Genomic DNA, 18,817 nt, shown 5'->3' on the forward strand with positions numbered 1-18,817 from the left:
AGTAGTAAGTAGTGGACTTTCTTTAGGATTAAAAAAAGATGCATGTGAGGTACAATTCTTATTTGATGTAAAATATTAAAGTAGAATTTTTTTTCTAAAACCATATCCTTTGGGATTGTAGATGAGTGTGTGTGTGTGTGTGTGTGTGTGTGTGTGTGTGTGTTAGGATACCTTACCAAGGAATTCAGTCATTTGTCTCTTGTTACAGGGAAAAAGTACTATTAGAGATATTTAGAATTATCTCCCAGGAAATGCTTTAGCTTAAGACTTTACATGAAAAGAACTAAGAAGTAACACCAGAGACGTGATTCTTAAAGTTATTTCTCTTTTAAATTCATCCTCAAAAGAGTATCCTGTGAGTCCTTTAAGTATATCTCAGATTTTTGGTGTTGAGAATGTGATTTGTGTGAGTGATGAAATGAAAACTTTCCAAGTCTTGCGAGCTTTACCTGGAGGGTAATAAAATTGTCAATGTCGCCTGTAACAGTTCAGTACCTTGGGTAATATCAGAGATAAGATGCATTTAACTCGGCGCTAGAAAGCAGCTTCCTGTTGTCTTTCCTTAAAGACAACAAAAAAGACAATGAGTGTAGCTTTTTGTTCCAGGGAATGTGTTTGTGTCACGGGGCCTGCAGGGTCTGGGCTTCAGGTCTGCACCTCTCTCTGCAGTGTGGACTCGGAAATTGCTCGCCCAGGTGAGGGACTCGGCTCCCTTCAGAGGCGTGGGACTCTCCCTACTCTTAACAGTAGGAAGACTTGAGGAGCTGTCAAGTTGGGCGCGGAGGAGGGCTGCTGCAGGAGGGGAGAGGAGCTGGGAGAATTGCGCTCCGCGGGCATTGGCGGTCTGGGTTTCCCCAGGACTAGGACTGCCTTAAAACTGACCCGGTGCAGTGCTGCCAAGAGTCGATTTCTGAGATGAGACAATGAGCTGTGGTTTGCATTTTATAAAGATGGAGGGACCCTCTAACACTGACCCTGGGTGGGAGATGACTCAATTCTCCGTGCCTGGTGCAGTTGCAAATTATTCTCCTTTGTCTGAAGTGGGTGGGTGCCAGCGCCTTCATCAGAGCTCCTTAATTTAATGTATGGAGGCCGTCTCTGCCTCCATTTTTAACAATTAGCTGCATCATGGTTGAGGTGAGCAGGGTTCTGAAGGCAGCTGCAGGGCCATGGCATTTACATTAGGTTCCGTGCCACCAGAGCTTTGTTACTGTAAAACTCAGAAATGAATTTGCACACTGCAGAGAAGAGTTCTTTAGGAGGGTGGAGAACATTCCCAGAGAGAAAATGGAATCCTTTTGTCTACAGTAAGTGTTTCTCATCCTCAGAGTGCTGAGAGGTTGGAGATTTGTCTTTGGTAGAATGGGCAAAAAAGACTTTAAAATGAATGCTGCGATGTTAAAGGTGTGACACAGAGGTCCTTGGGTATACATTTATTAATGTACGTGTTAGAAATCAAGTGTGATATGTATATATATAAAAACCTGAAATACAGGTTTTATGAATGATTTTAACTCATGCTTTTAATTACTCATGGGTAGTTAAGTTATTGAGAGGTATGAGTTTATTACTCGTCAAAGATGAAAATGACACTTGGGAGAAAAAAAAATCTCAATATGGTATATTGAAAAGAGTTCAGGCTTCTTTTCAGTGTCTTTTACAGTCAGTTTATTTTCCTGCCTAAAGAAAATTGCTGGATTTTAGGTTTAAGAAAACACTTTCATGATCTGTAACAGCTGATTAAAATATATAAGAAAAAATGTTTGAACAAAAGATTTTGCCCTAAAAGATCAATAGATTGGGACTTTCCCTCATTAATGAGAATAATTTTTAGTACCTTCTGTTTAATAGTTGTGACTTCAAAGCTGCTTGTGGAAAACTCTTGTTTGTGATTGTAAGCTTAGAAATCTTGATTCTTAAAATTAATTGGATTTGATTCGGCTAATTCCTTTGTTCCTTTATGCTGTTACTAAGAGGAAATGAGGAATTTTAATTTTGGTTTGTGTGTTTATCTTTTTAAAGGCACTTAACCCTGAAGAATTAACAGTAAGTGTATTTTACAGTAAACTGTACCATGAAGAATTTGCTCAAAATGCTTTCATAGCCGTTCCAGGAGTTGAATCTTCACAGAACTGGGTGTTGGAGAATCCTTTTCACTTGGTAGCTCATTTATAAAGCCAGCTGTTCTTACAGGTCTGGTTGCACTAGCTGTTGTTCATCTTATTCACTGAGTGCTGTTTTCTAATTAATAGATGTTTTTGAAGCTAGAGGAGAGGAGGATTTTCACATCAGTCTTTTCATTGAAATACGACAGCTCGGTTGTCCTAAGCCCTCTTTAGGATCCTTAGAGCTGGCAGAAATCTTATTTATGCTTGCAGCAGGAAAGCCTAGACCTCTATCTAATTTTGAATCCCAAGTGGGACATTAAATGTATTGCTTGTTCAGATACATGCAGAAGGAGTCTTTTCTCTTCAGCTGTGTAAGGCTCGCTCTGGGGCATAAAAGGGTGGTGAGGGCAGCAAGCGAGAGCTCCATTTTACTGGCAGCGGTGCGCTCATACGTGGGTGGTTGGATGGCATGGAGGGCGTCAGCCTTCCTTTGAAATTTTTAAACTAAGACTTGGTTGGAGGTTCTGGTCTTATTTTCTTTCTCCGGCTTTATGTAAGCTGTGTACGGTGTGCAAGGGAGGCAGCGGAGGCCCGGCTGCCCCTCGTTCCCTTCGCCTCTGCCGTGGTCTGCGCAGGTGTGGCTCCTGGGAAGAGGCTGCCCTTCCCGGGGACTGTAAGGGAGTCCCAAACCTCTGCCATCGGGAGCTCTCCGGTTTTCTCGTGGCATTTTCGCCCGGCTGGTAGCAAAGAGCGGGGGCTGGTTCTCTGGGCCACAGAAGAAATGCACCTGTGTGAAACCCGTGCCCGCTCTGGCAGCGAGTGGCACCGTGCAGGTAAGCCGGCGGGCGAGCCACCCGCTCGGACGTCTCCGCGGCGCTGGGATGGCAGCCGGGGGAGCAAGATGGCGGCACCAGGGGCTGTGACGAGAGGTAACCGCGTGTGACTCACGTTCCTTCAGTCAAGTTGGAAGCCACCCTAGTAACACTGTCTTGCCAAGTTACAGTTCCTTTTTATTTCTAGGAGATAGGAATTTTGAGATTATCCTGAAGTAAAGACTTAATTAGCATTTATATCTAGATAGCTTCCGATTGATGCCTTTAAGAAATTGTTGACAAATGTGAATAAACTAAAATTTTAAATAGATTTTTTTATATTAACTCTTGTGAAACTCCTTGCTTTGTGCTTCCTTCTTTCTTTTTTAAATGTAGAAACTTTGTCCTTCCTGTGTCAGAGGGGGAGATTCAGAAAACAAGACAGTACGCTTCCCCTGTACGGCGAGATGAACCTAGTGTTCCTGTGAAAAGGTTCTGGTGTTTGGTTCTGGCTTTCGTTCTCGTTCTTTGTGGGCTTTGGTTTTTCCATTTATAAAATATGTCAGCTGCCGTCAGAAGCAAAGTTTATTTTGTAGTTCAAGATACAGATTATTTTGGAAGTGAACCATAGCTACAGTGGTGGTGACAATGCCAATTTCTCACCTGTTCCCACCTGTCATGGAGTTGGGATTCCTGGAGCTAGCCTTAGAGTTTATGTGGTACAATCAGCTCATCTGACAGGCGAGGGAAGCAAAGTTCATTGTAGTTCAGTGACTTTCTCAAGGTCATGCATCTGGAAAGCAGTCAGTTTTGCCCTGGATCCAGGCCACCTGACTCTGTGCTGCGCCTCTCTCTGCACTTGGCTCCATCCTTTTCTCCTTGTGGGCTCACTGGTGACTGATGGATCTAATGGGCTGAGCTTTGAGCAAAGTCTTGCCAAAAATGACTTATTGAGCTGTACATGGAGTCTTCTGGGCCTATATTATAGTAAATAATAGGCATTTATAAATTTATATCTTACAAACAAATGCTTAAAAATAAGATACATCCTGCGGGTGAAGCTTTTAGGTCCGTCGCATTGGCTCGGTATGAAGGGTGAAATCTCTTGGGATGGGTGCAGGCGACACACCCCCCTGCCCTGAGCTGGGATGGAGCCGAGCATGCTGAGGTGTCCTTAGCTCTAGGTGCGAGGGGTCCCCCAGTGCAGGGTTCCCCTTCTCCTAGTACGGATGACCTGGGTGAAAGGTCCTAGCTCCCTGTCAGTTTCGGGCAATTTGTATTTGAAAAATGGTCCTGCCCTCTCCTCTTGTTGCTGGTATTTGTCACTCTGGCTGAGCAGTGTTTGGCGTTTCCTGTGCCCGTGGTAACAGTGGTGAGGGATGCATCCTGCAGTGTGACAGGGTAAAGTCAGAGCGTTTCCAAGCTTAATTAAGGCTTTAGAGAGAGTGAAATCCAGCTACTGCCAGTAGAGGAGGACCATGACGAGTCCCATTTAAGACAATGGGAAGTTATAAAAGAGGTCTGATCCCTGGCGTGCTTTCCTGGTCTCCCGATAAATGCATTTTTCATAAAAAAGAATTTCTGAAGTAGAAGAAGCCTTTTCCTGTGCCAGCCACGATGACCCGAGCCGGCGCCATCAGCATAAGGCGTGCTGCATAGCGGGCGGAGCTGTGACTCTGACTGCAGTGTGCGTGGCTGCCACCGTGCGCAGGCGGGGAGGTAACACGGCACGCGGCTCCCAGACGCTGTCCTGACGCGCAGTGCTCTGGTGCTGGGGCTTAGTCCTGAGCTCCGGAGAAGCCAGCCCGGCAAAAACCGCCCGGCTCCCACCTGAGGGGTGGGCTTGGAGCCACACCCTCTGCTCTCTGTCCTCGCAGCCCCCAGATCTTGCTTTTGTTCCCTGTTTCCTCAGGGAAAAGACACTAGATCTGACAAAGCGGGGGACCTGTGGGCGTGTTAGTTTTTTAAAAACAATACAGGGTTGTTTTAGAGTGGGTTTGGGGGGGGACAGGGGAAGGGGATGTTGACCATGATGAAGGCCATTATTGATGTGTTTCCTTCTTTTTTATATTGCAATGCAGTTTCAGTACCCAGCGTTCTTTGAATGTGGACAAATCCCTCTCCAAGTTGGGAATCAGTTCCCCAAAGACATATTAAAGCACTTTTTAATTCCCCTTCATGTATCTTCTTTATCTTATCTTTCCATCACCTTAGAGTGGCTTTGGGATTAACATTTTTTTAGATCTGCTCATACCTTTGGGTGAGGAGAGGATTCTTCTGCTGCTTTTTGAAGCCAAGCACACTCTGGCTCACTGCTGTCTTCCATCTGCACAGCTCGAGTGGAAAGTTTCCTCTTCCCTGTCCTTGTGTCCCCAGAGGTGAGCCCTAGCAAGTGTGCCGATTGGGGTGAGGGGCGGCGGGGAGGCGACAAGACGCTCAGAGTCGCTGTCCTTGGTTTCTGCCGGGGCCACCTCAGCAGTCTGAGAGCTGCTGGCTGGCTGCCCTCCTCCCTTGCTTGGCTTCTAGTGTTCCCGCCCCCACCCCCACCCCCTTCTTGGAGGAGAGAGAGGGTGCGGCCAGCACACCCTGCTGCTTCGGGCCCCTCTCACCAGGGTGCAGACTCTGGCTAAGGTCTGCGGGAGTGGTGAGGTTACCAGCACAGAGTGAGTTACAGCCTCTTCCCAGACCTGGTGACCAGCTCGGGACAGCTGCTTACACAACCCTGGAAGGTTACTTCAGGGCTTCTTTGGATTTGGGAGGAGAGGGAATTCTGCGGAAAAGCACTTTTTTCCCAGTAGTGCCTAAATGACCATCATTTATTATTTTCCTCATCTCTGTTATGCCCTTAGACTGCTCGCTCCCCCTCTAATGGAGAGTCCCAAAGGCTGAACTGGACAGGTTGCGTTTGCTTTTCTGTCCTGGATGGCCAGAGGTAGGTAGCAGATAACACAAATGTCCCGGGTCCCCTAAAAGGGGCAGAACGGGCTTTGCAGCAGCAGCACAAGAGACTACCATGGCCCTCCCAGGGCTGCAGCCCTCGACCTTCCTTCCCGGGTGCGGCTGCCTGGGGTGCTGAGCCGCCCTACCGTCATGCCCTGGTGTAGCAGCAGGAAGGGGTACCTAGTGCAGTTTGGTGCCCACGGGTGTTGACAGGGGAGGGGGGCCACCCACCCACCCTGCACCCCTCCTGCTGCACCGCAGGAGGGCCACGTTCCCGCTCTCAAAGATGGCTTTTCCTTCGGGGCCATGTGAGTTCTTCCTCTTCCATGCTCTCTTAGCCAGTGCTGGGAATCTTGGGAGTTGGGTTTTTTGTTATATGACAGTCCTTCCTTCCTTCCTTCCTTCCTTCCCCTTCCTTCCTTCCTTCCTTCCTTCCTTCCTTCCCTCCCTCCCTCCCTCCCTCCCTCCCTCTCTCTCTCTTTCTCTCTTTCTTTCTTCCTTTCTTTCCTTTCTTTTCTTTCTTTTCTTTCTTTCTTTCTTTCTTTCTTTCTTTCTTTCTTTCTTTCTTTCTTTCTTTTCTTTCTTTCTTCTTTCCCTTCTTTCCCTTCTTTCCCTTCTTCCCCCCCCCCCCTTCCTTCCTTCCTATTTTTGGTGGGATGGGGAGAATACTAAGGAGAGATCCACAAAAGGCAGTTAGATGGACTTATATGAATGACTTTCAAAGGCCGGTGGCTTTTCCAGAAGGCACAGGTGAGATGGAATTGTGTCATGGCCATATAGGCTTGCCCTTGAAGAGATCGGGCCGTGCCAGCACCCTTCAGTCAGAATGCTGCCCATAGGCCCAGGCAGGTCCGGGAGGAGGCATTGCTCGGAGCTGTGTACTCTTGGGTGTAGAACCTTCTTGCACACTTTGAGTTCTTTTCAAACTTTGTAGACCATCCTGTAAACCAGTTTGAGTTATGGGAACAAGTAATTTGTTTTGCCTTGATGGACCCAAATTCATCACATAGTTGTGTGACCCTGTGTTTAACCCAGTAGTAGAAACCGTGTACAAAATGGGACCCTGCAACCTGGCAGTGACAGATGGCCCGGTGCCCACACAGCACCATGTTGTAGAGCCAAGATCTGCCACCTGTGGCTCCGGAGCTGGCAAATGGTGGGACTCCGCGCCATTCTCTCTGGGTCTGCTGCCACCTGCTGCGCGAGAGCAGCCAGGCGTTTGCATAAACGCACAGCGAGGAGCACACAGCAGCAGTGAAAACAGGCCACAGTTGGCGGTGTCGGCTCTGCCAGCTTAGCCCTGCTTTCTGCAGGGGTGTCTTTTGAAGATATATATAGATTTTTTTAACGCACTCTGTGAACAAATAATTTAAAATATTAAAATTTTTGCAGAAAACAAGCAGTGGGACTTACTCTAAATATTTAAGTTGGAGAATAAAGCCTTGATTTGCTATTCCGTCTGTATTACATGCAAAAGGAGATTCAGTCTCTTGTGGGCCTTTTAAGCCAACTTCTTAGGCATCTTGTTTTATTACATTAAATATTGGTCTAAGAAAATTACCAAACATGCTATAAGCAATGTGAAGGTTTCCCAAATCCTGGAAATGTAATGAACCTCTCTTTGCACCTGAGAGATTCCTTGAGGCGCTCCCTGCAGGCACCGCAACGCCCCGGGCTCCGGGCTCCCGGTGCTGGCAGCGTTCCTGTGTGCATCTCAAAACAGTATCTTGCTGTTTCCTTCTTCACTTTCTCCTTAAGTAACAGAGAAGGTTACAGAAGAGGTCTTTCACTCAGAAACTGTGAGAGGTTAAGGGGGGTGGGTATTTTCCTCCAAGGAGCTGAAGCAAATTACCAGGTCTACCTCACACTCCCATAGTTATGGAAATTAGACATTCCCCGTTCCCCGTCCCAAGTTCCAACGGATCCTTGCAGTGCTTATTGGAATTCTTGTTTCATCTGGAGCAGACCTTCTTCATTATTCTGTTTATTATTTGATTTGCTTATATTTTGTGCCATCTTCATTGCCTTCCTAGCTATTGCTTGTATCTTTGCAAGGTCATTTTCAACTGCAGTGACCATTTTCTACTGTTGTGACCATTTTCTACTGTTCCTGCTTTCATTTGTTGATGTTATTTTGATTTGGAATGTTGGTTACAAGTTCCCTATTTTGTATACAGTGTATGCACTGAGTGAGAGAGGACTCGAGGGTTTTCTTGCACCAGCCACGTGGTCTTGTGTCAGACCCTGCTGTGGTGCCTCACGCTCAGCTTTGACAGGGTGGCTTGCCAGGTGTCTGTTGAAGAGGAAGAGGCATGGAATGGCCTTTTGTTTTGAGGGCCATGGAAACCGGCTTTTGCTTCGTGGGGCCACCTTAGCCTAATTATTTTATCTTTTTTCATTTTATTTTTTAATGACCAGACAATTTGTGTTCTTCCATTCAAACTGTTTATGTAGCTAACAAGTCACTGTTTGTTGTAGGTGGGAAGCAAAGACCCGTGAAAGCATCAGTGCCAGCTCTCCTTCCGCCCTGTTCCTTCCCCCGCCCAAGTGTATGCTGCCGTCTTTCTCGCAGAGACCCTTGCTTCTTCCAGCTCTCACTTTCGGAAAGCAAATGAGCTAAGAGAGTTTGGCCATTCTGCAAAAACAAACATCCTTTGGCTCGCTCTCTTTTTCTACAGTAGGAGCTAGCTGCCACTTGGGTTCTGAAACACAGAGTCTGCATGATGATTCAAAATTGTGTCGCTTCTGCCCGTCTGTCTTAGCCTGCACCACGTAAAAGCCAATTTGGCTGCCAGGTCCCTGAGGGTTGACCGCACGTTTGATAGCAGCATCGGCTTGCCTTATGGTTACATTCTGGGTTGTTTTCAGCCAGGGTGCATCGTAAGGCAGCCTGCTTCCTCCATTAAAGATGGAGCACGAGACTGAAATACCGCCTGGGCCGATGTACAGCATCTATTGTTCCATGGCAATAAGTGCTAATATTTGGAATGCTATAGAGCCGACATTTACAGCAGTAATTCCCGGCTTTTATGTCTGTGACCCATAGTAAGAAACACATTTTATGCCATGACCCCCTTTATTCACACACATACGTATGTATAACTGAAAAAAAAGTTCCACAAAACAGCATTGACCCAAAACCAAATATCTCCATTTTACTTTATTTCATTAAAAAAAAAAAAAATTGCTGGTTGATTTCATGACCCAATTATGAGTTCTGATCCACATTTTGAAAAGCCATTCTAAAGAAATGCCAGAAATTTGACATTTATTGTCTCGTTTTTCCCCTGATGTGTGAAGTAAGGGGAAGAAAGGAATGAATATGCAAGCATAACATATCTGTTTATCCCACTTTGAAAGGGCGTTAGAAAATTTGGATTCTAAGTCTGGACTTTGCAACTTCCAAACCAGGTGATCTTTATGTGCAGCCCCAACATTTGAGAGTTGGTAGAATCTTTAGAAACTATCTTGTACTGCTTTTTAAATGTTTAACCTAATTTTTAAAATTCTTTTTCAATTACAGTTGATACACAATATTATATTAGCTTCAGGTGTACAACATAGTGATTAGACATTTATATAACTTACAAAGTGATCACCTCTGTGAGTCTAGTGTGCACCTATGTTAAGCACACACTTTGAAATAGCATTGGGTTCAAGCGAGGACTAGAACTAGATGTGTGTGTGTGTGATCACCGTATCTGTGTGCATTGGCTCTTACGCGTGCTGATTTAAGGGTTAGTATTCTCTGAGCCTTCAACCTCATCATCTGTAAAGGGAAACTAATAACTGATGAAGAGAACAAATTTAAGGATATTTTGCTCCCCTCCTGGACTTCGTCCTCTTAGAGAGAAAAAAAGTTTTCCTTTACTTTCTTGACTGAGACATTTCCTCTTCCCTAAGTAGCTCAGAAACAGTGTATCTCTTGAGAGTTAGAGCTGTGTGTGAATTCTGCCTCTTCCTCTTCCTCTTCCTAATGGGGCACCCTTGGTAAAGTTAGTTAAATGCTGAGATCTGTTTCTCACCTGTTAAACGGGATGGGGAGGAGGAATGGGGGTGATCATGTCTGCTGTTTCATGTTGTTAGAAGATTAGCACTAGTGTCTTTGAATTGCTTAGATCAGTGTCTGGTCCTTAATTGTTTTCTGAATGGGAGCTATTATGTGTTAGAAACCTTGAAACTGAAACCGGACCCATCCAAAGAGCCAGTTAGAGGAGGGTCTGTTTCCGGGACTCTGGCAGTGAGGAGCAGTAGACAATGGGGACATCAGGAGTAGTTATCTCACCGAGCAGCCTGCAGTGGTTTATGGGGTGGGAGCCTATGAGCAATTTAAAAGTGCTCGTTGGCAAGAAGTGGGACTATTAGTGATGAGGAGCAAATTAGACCACCGGCATCTCTGGGCGGAAGGTGAGCTGTTGGGCCGTCTCTGTGACCAGGGGGCTTCAGGGTGGCAGGGAGCCCCCAGTGAGAGAATGCACCTCCCTGCCTGCCCAGCTCACCTCTCCAGAAAACCCATTTTCTGATAAGCGCTAGAAGTGTCTCTCTGGGGTGAGAGGAGCCTCACAGGAGAGTTGGAAGGAAAGGAAACGCACGCAGAAGAGATCTGTGGGAAACTTGGGCTGAGGTAGGTATATCTTTTGCCCAACTTTTAAATTCTTTAATTTGCTATTTTTTCTTGTGTGTCCTTGAAAAGAAACTAACTGCCACTAGATGGCACCCAGATCCAGCACTATTCCGACTGTATAAATGAGTGTTTTTAAGATTCTTCTCAAAAGATAGGTCACCAATATGTTGTTCCTAAAAATAAAATGTGACTTGTAGCCTATTTTGGCATTTCATTTTAGAAGGGAATAAAGGATGGAAAATTAAAATTCAAAATCTATGTATTCTGTGGGCTCAGTTTGTGTTGTAAAAAAAGCCCAATTACATACAATGACAGTGAATACTTTAAAGAAGAAAATAATCTGCCCCAAACTGGCATCTTTTTTCTTCTTTTTCTTTCTTAACCACTACTTGAAATGTCATTTCTTAGATAATTTCTTAGGATTATGTTTCATACAGAAGTGCAGTGCTTTTAAACAAATGTGTGTCTATTGCTTTGCATTTGTGTTTTAATTGTGTGTGTGTGGGGGGGGGGGTTATATATGTAGACCTGGGTGCAGTCAAAAAAAATGGGCTGGGCTGGTCCTTGGAAAGAGCAAAGGAAGCCCAGCGAGGGGAGGGGGTTGGGCGCTTGGAACAGCCCCTCCCACCCCACCCCAAAAAGGAAAATATAAGACCCGGCCTTGTCAGGTAGTGGCTGTCATTCTCCTGCCCGCTGCCCCCCGCACCCCCCCCCCCCCCGGTGTGATAAGCGCTTCATGAAAAGGTACAACAGAGTACAGCCTGTGCCTGCCCTTTGTTTGGGAACAGCCTTTGATGATAGTAGTCCTATAGCTTTGTTTATAAGCTGTGACACTAAAGCCTTTAGCTTTAGCAATTGAAGACCAGCCAAGAAAAAGTCATAGTAAAGGTTTGTTGACTTCATGTAATCATGTGGGTGACGGTTATAAACAAAGTTCGTTAAAACCCTTCCCTTCGCTTCGCGTCAGGCTCCCCTGGCATGGCCAGAAGCAGGCGTGTGGTAACAGGCACCTCGTTCTGCATGGGCACGTGGGGTCCCAGCTTTATGGGCTCTGGGTTACTGAGGCGGCAGTAGGCAACGACCAGCGCCTCTTCCCACCCCAGCACAGGGGATAGGTATTGGGGCGGTCCTTGTCCTCTGAGCTGCCTGGGAGCTGCCTCAGGGTCTGCCCTGGAGAGCCTGCCTCCTGGGCTGCTGCACTGTCCCCGTCTGTTCCAGTGCAGCACCCACGCTGGGGTGTGACAGCAAGTGTGGGAACAGCGTGGGCCAGTCCATACGAGATCTGGGGCATCTTTGAAGATTAGTAATATTTTATTTACATTTATACCCCCAGCCTTACCTGACCCCTTAGCTATTATTTCTTAAGAACCAGCAACCTCATATCTGGGACTGTTGGAACAAAATATACTCAAGTTTACCATTGTTAAAATACTATAAGTTATCAAAAACGAATTACTTAACCATGACAGTAACTTTTCAAGGACACCATCAAATAATGTTTTTTAACTCATGAATATGTTGTTTTAAAAGCTTTAGCCTAATTGTGCTTTGGATTATCTTCCCCCGAAGAGTTCCTAAAAAAGAAAAAAGAGCAAACACGTGGTTACGAAAGGAAGGCCGTTTTGGACAAACGCGGCAGCAGGTGCCTGAGTGCAGGCGCGTCTGACCCCCGGGACAACGTGCGTTCTTTCATATTTCACCTGAGACTTTGACCTTTACCTGTTAGTTGGCAGGTTAGCTTCCTTGTTTCTCCTTTGCTCCCATGCCCCAGCTGTGGAGAAGAAGCTTCACTGTGTGGAGGGCAAGGCATTAGCGTGGGGCAGGCCCCGCAGCCTGCCCTGCCTGCAGCTGTGCCTGGCTATGCGCGCAGGCAGGACAGTGAGCCTCTTTCTCCTCCCAAGGCCTCAGCTGGGGCAGCGAGGACAATGCGTGGCGGCACGGAGATCACCCTGGGCGTCTCTGTAATGTCACAAACCAGGTCTACAGTATTCCCTCACTTAGTGCGGCATTACGTTCTAGACCTCCCCGCGAAGTAGGAACCTTATATTTATTCTACACTCTTAAACCTACGTCACTTTAACAACATACATATATGGTACCGCAAAATCCTGCGATAGAGCGAAAAAGCTGTGCTAAATGATCAGATATAATGTTTTTTAAAATCCCGCGATACAGTGAGGCCGCGATAAGTGAACCGCAATATAGTGTAAATCTAATTGGTTCGGATAATAGAGTTACACGTGTTGAAGGTTGGGCCAAGCACTTCATGGCATTACCTCCCTTACTATCCATCTTGCGCAGGAGTAAACTGAGGTGTCGAGGGTTTGGGCGCCTTGGCTACAATCCTGCCGTTGGTAAGTGGGGGCGCCGCCGGCTGAAGTTAGGTCTGCCGTGTGTTGTCGCAGGGGCGCCTTCTACAGGGACTTAACCCTGAGCACAGGAGGCCAGGCTGGGGCTGCGTCCTCCTCACCCTGTGTCAGGCAAGCAGCAGGTCAGCAGGCCTGAAATAGGGCGTACGCATGGCAAAGCCCCGGAAGCGATGTGTGAAGAAATGAGGTTCAGGGCATCTCAGCCATTGAAAAAGTCTCCAGACAAGTGGATGGCAGTGGCTTCCTCCGTGTCAAGAAGAAGCTGGAGAATTCATTAAAAGCAGCAGAGAAATAGAGACTAAGGAGCAGTGAGAGGTGCTGTGACCGGCTGCCGAGCCTAAGCTCTGTCTGTAATATGGGCCATTTGGGAACTGAAGGGCAGTCCTGACGTCACGTTTTATGTTTATAGGACATGGGACTTCCCACTACTGCTTCATGGGGGCTTTGCTTTCTTTTATTTTTTAAAAGATTTTATTTACTTATTTTTAGGGAGAAGGGAAAGGAGGGAGAAAGAGAGGGAAAGAAATATCAATGTGTGGTTGCCTCTCGCACGCCCCCAGCCAGGGACCTGGCCCACAGCCCAGGCACATGCCCTGACTGGGAATCAAACCGGCGACCTTTGGTTCTCAGGTCGGCGCTCAGCCCACTGAGCCACACCAGCCAGGACAGGACTTAACTTGGAACAGTCATCATGTGCTCCTTGAATGAAGGAAACCGGGAACCATCTGTAAAACCCGCCTGCTTTGATACTTTCGAGTTGAGAGAGCTGTGAGAGAAGCCGGGCGGGGTAGAGGACACCCTTCTGGTTACCTTTTTCCCTAGAGTGTGCTCGTGGTGTCCTGAAGGTTCCTTTGAACCCATGTTGTGCCATTTCTCTGCTTTCACAGGGCTTCCTGAAGAATGAGAAGGACAATGCCTTGCTGTCGGCCATTGAAGAGTCCCGGAGGAGGGTAAGGAACGAGCCTGCGTGTTGGTGCGCAGCTGTGGCGAGGGCAGCGCTGTGTCCGGGGAGCGCAGGCCCCGGCGCTGGGGTCTGGGGCAGGGACTGGTTCTGAGGACAGCGTCATGCTGGTGGCTCCGTGTGTATTTATTTAGTGACAGAAAGCATCTGGGATGCGGGGCTGGTCAGTTAATTATTAAGTTAATTTTAAAATGGAAGGGCCAGACCATTCTTGGGTCTCACAGTAAAAAGGGGTATTTTATTTTCTATTGAATCAGCAGTTCAGAGAGACATTATGATCATTGGTAATTTTCCTCAGTTTCTTTTCCTTTTATCACCCAAGTTGACTTTCTGTGCTATAGCTGACATCTAATACATTCGTTTCAGGTGTACAGCATAGTGATGTAACATTTATATTCCGTATAATGTGGTCACCACAATAAATCTAGTAACTTTCTGTTACCATACAAAGTTATTATGGTAATATTGACTGTTTTTCCTATGCTGTACATTACTTACATCCCTATAGCTTTTTTTTTTTTTTTAATTGTTGGAGATTTGTACCCTTTTCTCTGTGTCTGTTTCTGTTTTATTTGATTTGATTTGATATCAGTAAAATCATATGGTATTTCTATTTCTGTCTGACTTATTTTACGTAGTGTAATACCCTCTCGATCCATCCACGTTGTTGCAACTGGCAAGACCTCATTCTTTACGCTGCCTTTTACATTAATAATTTCCCCAAACTTTTGAAAAAACAAAAACAAACTCGTTTGGCCCTTGAAAAGGGTGGTAAATAAGTCAGCCAGAGCAGCTGTTACATGTGCAGCAGCATTTTGCAACAAGCATTTTCTCAAGATACTCAAAGATAACTGATTTTACTAACATGTGAGTTATTGCTATTTGTTTCTGACAAGGATTAAAAGATCAAAACCTTTCCAGACCTTCCCATAATGGAGTAGGAGATCTTCCACCAAAGTCTTTTTGGGAGGCAGGAGGGAAGGTCAGCGATCATGTGGACCTCATTCTAAAAGGACAGTTTTTCCCAGGACGCAGGCAGCAGGGCTTGCGCTGGTCTGCCCGCAGCGGGTGCATCTGCAAAGGCGGGGAGGGGTGAAGGGAGAGCTCTCTGTGGCTGCTTACTTATATAATCCTTACAGGAAGTGACATTTCTGTGTTATTTATGTAAAAAATAATAAGGTAGAAAAAGCTGCTTCTCGGGGTGCTTTATTAAAGTGCTCCGTGCAGGTGGCAGTGTCCCAGTGGGCTGATGTGAGATAGCGCAGCAGGGGGCTTGCCAGCTCTAATTTCTAAGAAAATGTCCCAAAGGACTGACGTGCTTGATTGCCAGAGTAAAATTTCCTAAAATTTTATTAATTATATAATATTTTTGGCAATAGTACTTATTTCTAGAAATAGAGAAATTTGCTTGATTCAGATTTGAAACTATTTTTTGAAAGATTTTGTTGTTGTTGTTGTTCACACTTAGAGTGAGCTGCCACTTTTTGAGTCTCCTGCTCTAAAGGCCCAATGAAATTAAGTTAGAACCGTTGACTGCCACCAAGCCTTGTTAATCCCCTTACCCTGCGGAATGTGTTTCTGGCATTGGCAGTGTCTGAGCCTTGTGCTGTACTGAGACTCAGTGTGCAGCCAGCCAAAACATTTAAGCGACATACCACAGTGCAAAATGTGCGTGCATATGTATTTGCGAGGGAGAGGTTCCGGTGTTGGGGGCCAGCCTGGTGGGGCGACCTGTCACCTGAACGGACGCTGGGAGGTCGCCACTGAGCAGGAGTCATTTTCAAACAAAGGGTGAACAGCCTCCTGGCACTTCGGTAGTAATTTCACGTTTGAATAACTTGCCAATGTCCTGCTGAAATGCCAAGAAAACAAGCTGCAAAACCGCCAGTGTGTCCTATCTTTTCCCATTTGGTGCATCCCAGCAAAAACAGAACAACATTATCAGAACATATGTAGACCTTCTCAAAGCCAGCAACAGCTCAGTAATAAGCGGTGTGAAGACAAAGCATGTTGCCCTCTTCCCTTCACGAGAAAGGGGTATGAGTGCCCCCACCTGCTCTCAAGTCCCTTGCCCAGTTCTCTCCCTGCCTTCCTTCCTTGGCCATGTTCAAAGAGTTATGTTTCTACACAGAACTTGAAAGGTTCCAATTTAATTTGTAATAGCTTCTCTGCTGCTTCGTCATTTTCTGTGATTTGTCTTCCTTTAATTTTAGACTTCCAGGTTATCCCCTCCTTCTTGTTCCTACTATTCCCGCCTCCCAGCTCCCTCAGAACCCCCAGTGTCCTCCTCTTGTAGTTTTTAGGTGAGTAGCTCTGTTGGCTCTCTCATGAGCTCCTCTAGTTAAACATCCTCCTTTGCATCTAATCCACCCGGTTCAGACGTGGGTCTAAAGGGAATGCATAGGCTGGAATGGGGCAGATGGGTGGCTGATCATTCCTGATTAGCCCTCAAATTGGATGTTCCATTATCTCTAATGTAGTTAAGATAAGCTGGGGGTGGCATGGCCAAGGGAAAATAATTTTGATGTTGGGCCATTTATTTTTATTTGAAGCTCTTTATCACACTAATGATGAACTGAACCGCAGTGCTGTTCATTCAGGTTATGGGGCTGTTTCTAAATGAGTAGCTGGCATACTTCTCAGACCCATCTGAGGATTTGAGTCCAGAAAGCTGCCAGTTTTCAGAAGACTTCGTGTGTTCGAGAAGCAGGAGTTCTTGGCACACAGGTGGGCAGCCTGATTAACGGGATGGTGAATCCCCACTTACTGCTGCTCTGACCCTTACGTGATGCTGGAGGTCTGCCCCGCCGTCCTCATCAGCAGTGTCTCTGGATGGTGTGTTGTCTGTTTTCTTCAGTTGTCTTTACTACTCTGCCACTCTTGTCCTTGAGAAAAACTCTTGTGACACTGTAGTGTCCTGCACCAGTGCTGCAGTTAGGTCGGTGCAAGCTCAGAAGCCGTGCCCCACCTCCTTATTTCTGCGTCCCCTGGTCCTCATGCCATGTGGCCCTCCATTTCCCTGGCTGGGAGAGGCTCACGCTGAGGAGGTGGTTGGTTTCACCGCTGAACAAGCTGAGTTTTAGAAGGGATTGTGGTTCACTGGTGCAGTATTTCCGGGTGCCTACAGAGGAACCTCCCTCCCCCACCCCCACCTTTCTGTTCTCACATACTTCTCTGTATTCAAAAATACATAGCTTTCTAATGTAAGTTCTCTAATGTATCAAGAGAAAATGATTTTCTCTAGGTACTTTTTCAGTCCAGGCTGACAGGAATAGTCTATTCTTGCCTGACTCTCAAAAGAAGACTAGCTGAAACACTTTCTAATGTTTGTGGTGGTCATTTCTCCTTTTTTCTTCGGAGTACGTATTAGAAAAGAGGTCCATTGATAGATGGACCAAAATCAAACTTGTAAGATGTGCCAGCCTTTGTCCCAGTCATTTTTGTGTGTCTCCTCCCCTGTTTTTCACATTTTAATAAATATTGGTCCACAGTCAAACATCCCATTTGTAGGAAGATATATAGGATTTTTCTAACAGTTTTCCAAAGCTCATGTGCATGGTCATTATCAGCATAAATTATCTACATTGTCAAAAATAACGCAGGCATTACTCATACTCATTCCCTCGGTGCTGCCTAATTAGATGCCAGTCTGATCATAATCAGATTGTAAATGAAATGGTTTTTTGAAAAGTGGGATTAAGCTGATGGAAACCTGCTTTGCCAATTAAAGAATAATAGGCCAAGAATGGCCATGATTCAGTATTTCTCTGTCCGTTGCTTTCATTTCCTCCTCAGAGGTTTTATTTTGTCTTTCCTCCCTCCCTCCCTCCTCTCTCTCCTCCTTTCCTCCCGAGGGCGGGCCTTTGTCGTAGTAACAGCTGCAGTGTCGCCAGGGGGCAGGAGTGACGCTTACCAGGTGTTTCAGAAGTGACTTTGAGTGGCGGGCAGGAAACCTAACCATAAAAGGCTCTGTTTTTCTTTTACTGGTTTGCTCCCACCTATGAAAATGTCAGTTTCTTAAAAAAATAAAGACATTTGGAGAATCATTTGTTCTTGTGTTTTCTTATCTCAGATGCTTATTAAATCTTAAGATACCATTGATTTTATAATTCATCATTACATGTACTACAAAGAAAATAAACCAACATGCTATCGGTCGTATTATGTAGCCTGATTTCAGAGGTTTGAAAAATATACAGGGTTGAGCAAAGGAGGTTTATAGTTGTAAGTACGCAAAACAGTTTATTCTTGTATTATTGTTTCTTTTTTTTTTTTCTTTTTAGATTTTATTTATTTATTTTTAGAGAGAAGGGAAGGAAGAAAAAGAGGGAGAAATACATCAATCATTGGCTCTCCCATGCCCCCAAATGAGGACCTGGCCCACAACCCAGGCATGTGCCCTGACTGGGAATCGAACCAGCAACCTTTGGGTCTGCAGGCCAATACTCAGTCCACTGAGCCACACCAGCCAGGGCTGTTTATTAATTATTGTATTAATTTCCATACGAACAGCTGTAAACCTCCTTTTGTTTCACCCTGTATTTGTCTTACTAAACACATGAAAAGATGCCCAGCATCACTAATCATTAGGTAAATGCAAATCAAAACCATGAGCTATCACCTAACACCTATTAGGATGGCTGCTAGCAAAAAAACAAAAAAAACCCGACAAAGTAGTAAGTATTGAGGAAACTGCAGAGAAATTGGGAACTTTGTGCATTATTGATGGGATTGTAGAATGATACAGCTTCAATGGAAACAACCCCTCAAAAACTTAAACATGGAATTATCATGTGATCTAGCAGTTCCACTTCTGGGTACACACCCTGAGAACTGAAAGCAGGAACTTGAAGAGAGAGTTGTACACCCTTGTTCATAGCAGCAACTCGGGTGCCTATGGATAGATAAATGGATAAATACATACAGTAGAATATTATTGAGCCTGCAGAAGGAGGGAAATTCTGCATGTGCTACACCGTGGATGCACCTTGAAGACATGCTGA

At 45.6% G+C, this 18,817-nt stretch overlaps 1 protein-coding gene across 1 annotated transcript in view; it reads left to right on the top strand.

Moving 5' to 3' along the window:
* Window positions 1-18,817, top strand: part of NUP93 (nucleoporin 93) — a 75,340-nt gene that overhangs the window by 26,962 nt on the left and 29,561 nt on the right. Inside the window, exon 3 of the mRNA XM_090259537.1 lies at window positions 13,741-13,803. Coding sequence (XP_090115663.1) covers window positions 13,741-13,803 — 63 coding nt within the window. The remainder of the gene's footprint in view (window positions 1-13,740; window positions 13,804-18,817) is intronic.

This window comes from Furipterus horrens, unplaced genomic scaffold (genome assembly GCF_987537825.1).
Source record: "Furipterus horrens unplaced genomic scaffold, mFurHor1.1.pri manual_scaffold_13, whole genome shotgun sequence".
NCBI classification, from domain to species: domain Eukaryota; kingdom Metazoa; phylum Chordata; class Mammalia; order Chiroptera; family Furipteridae; genus Furipterus; species Furipterus horrens.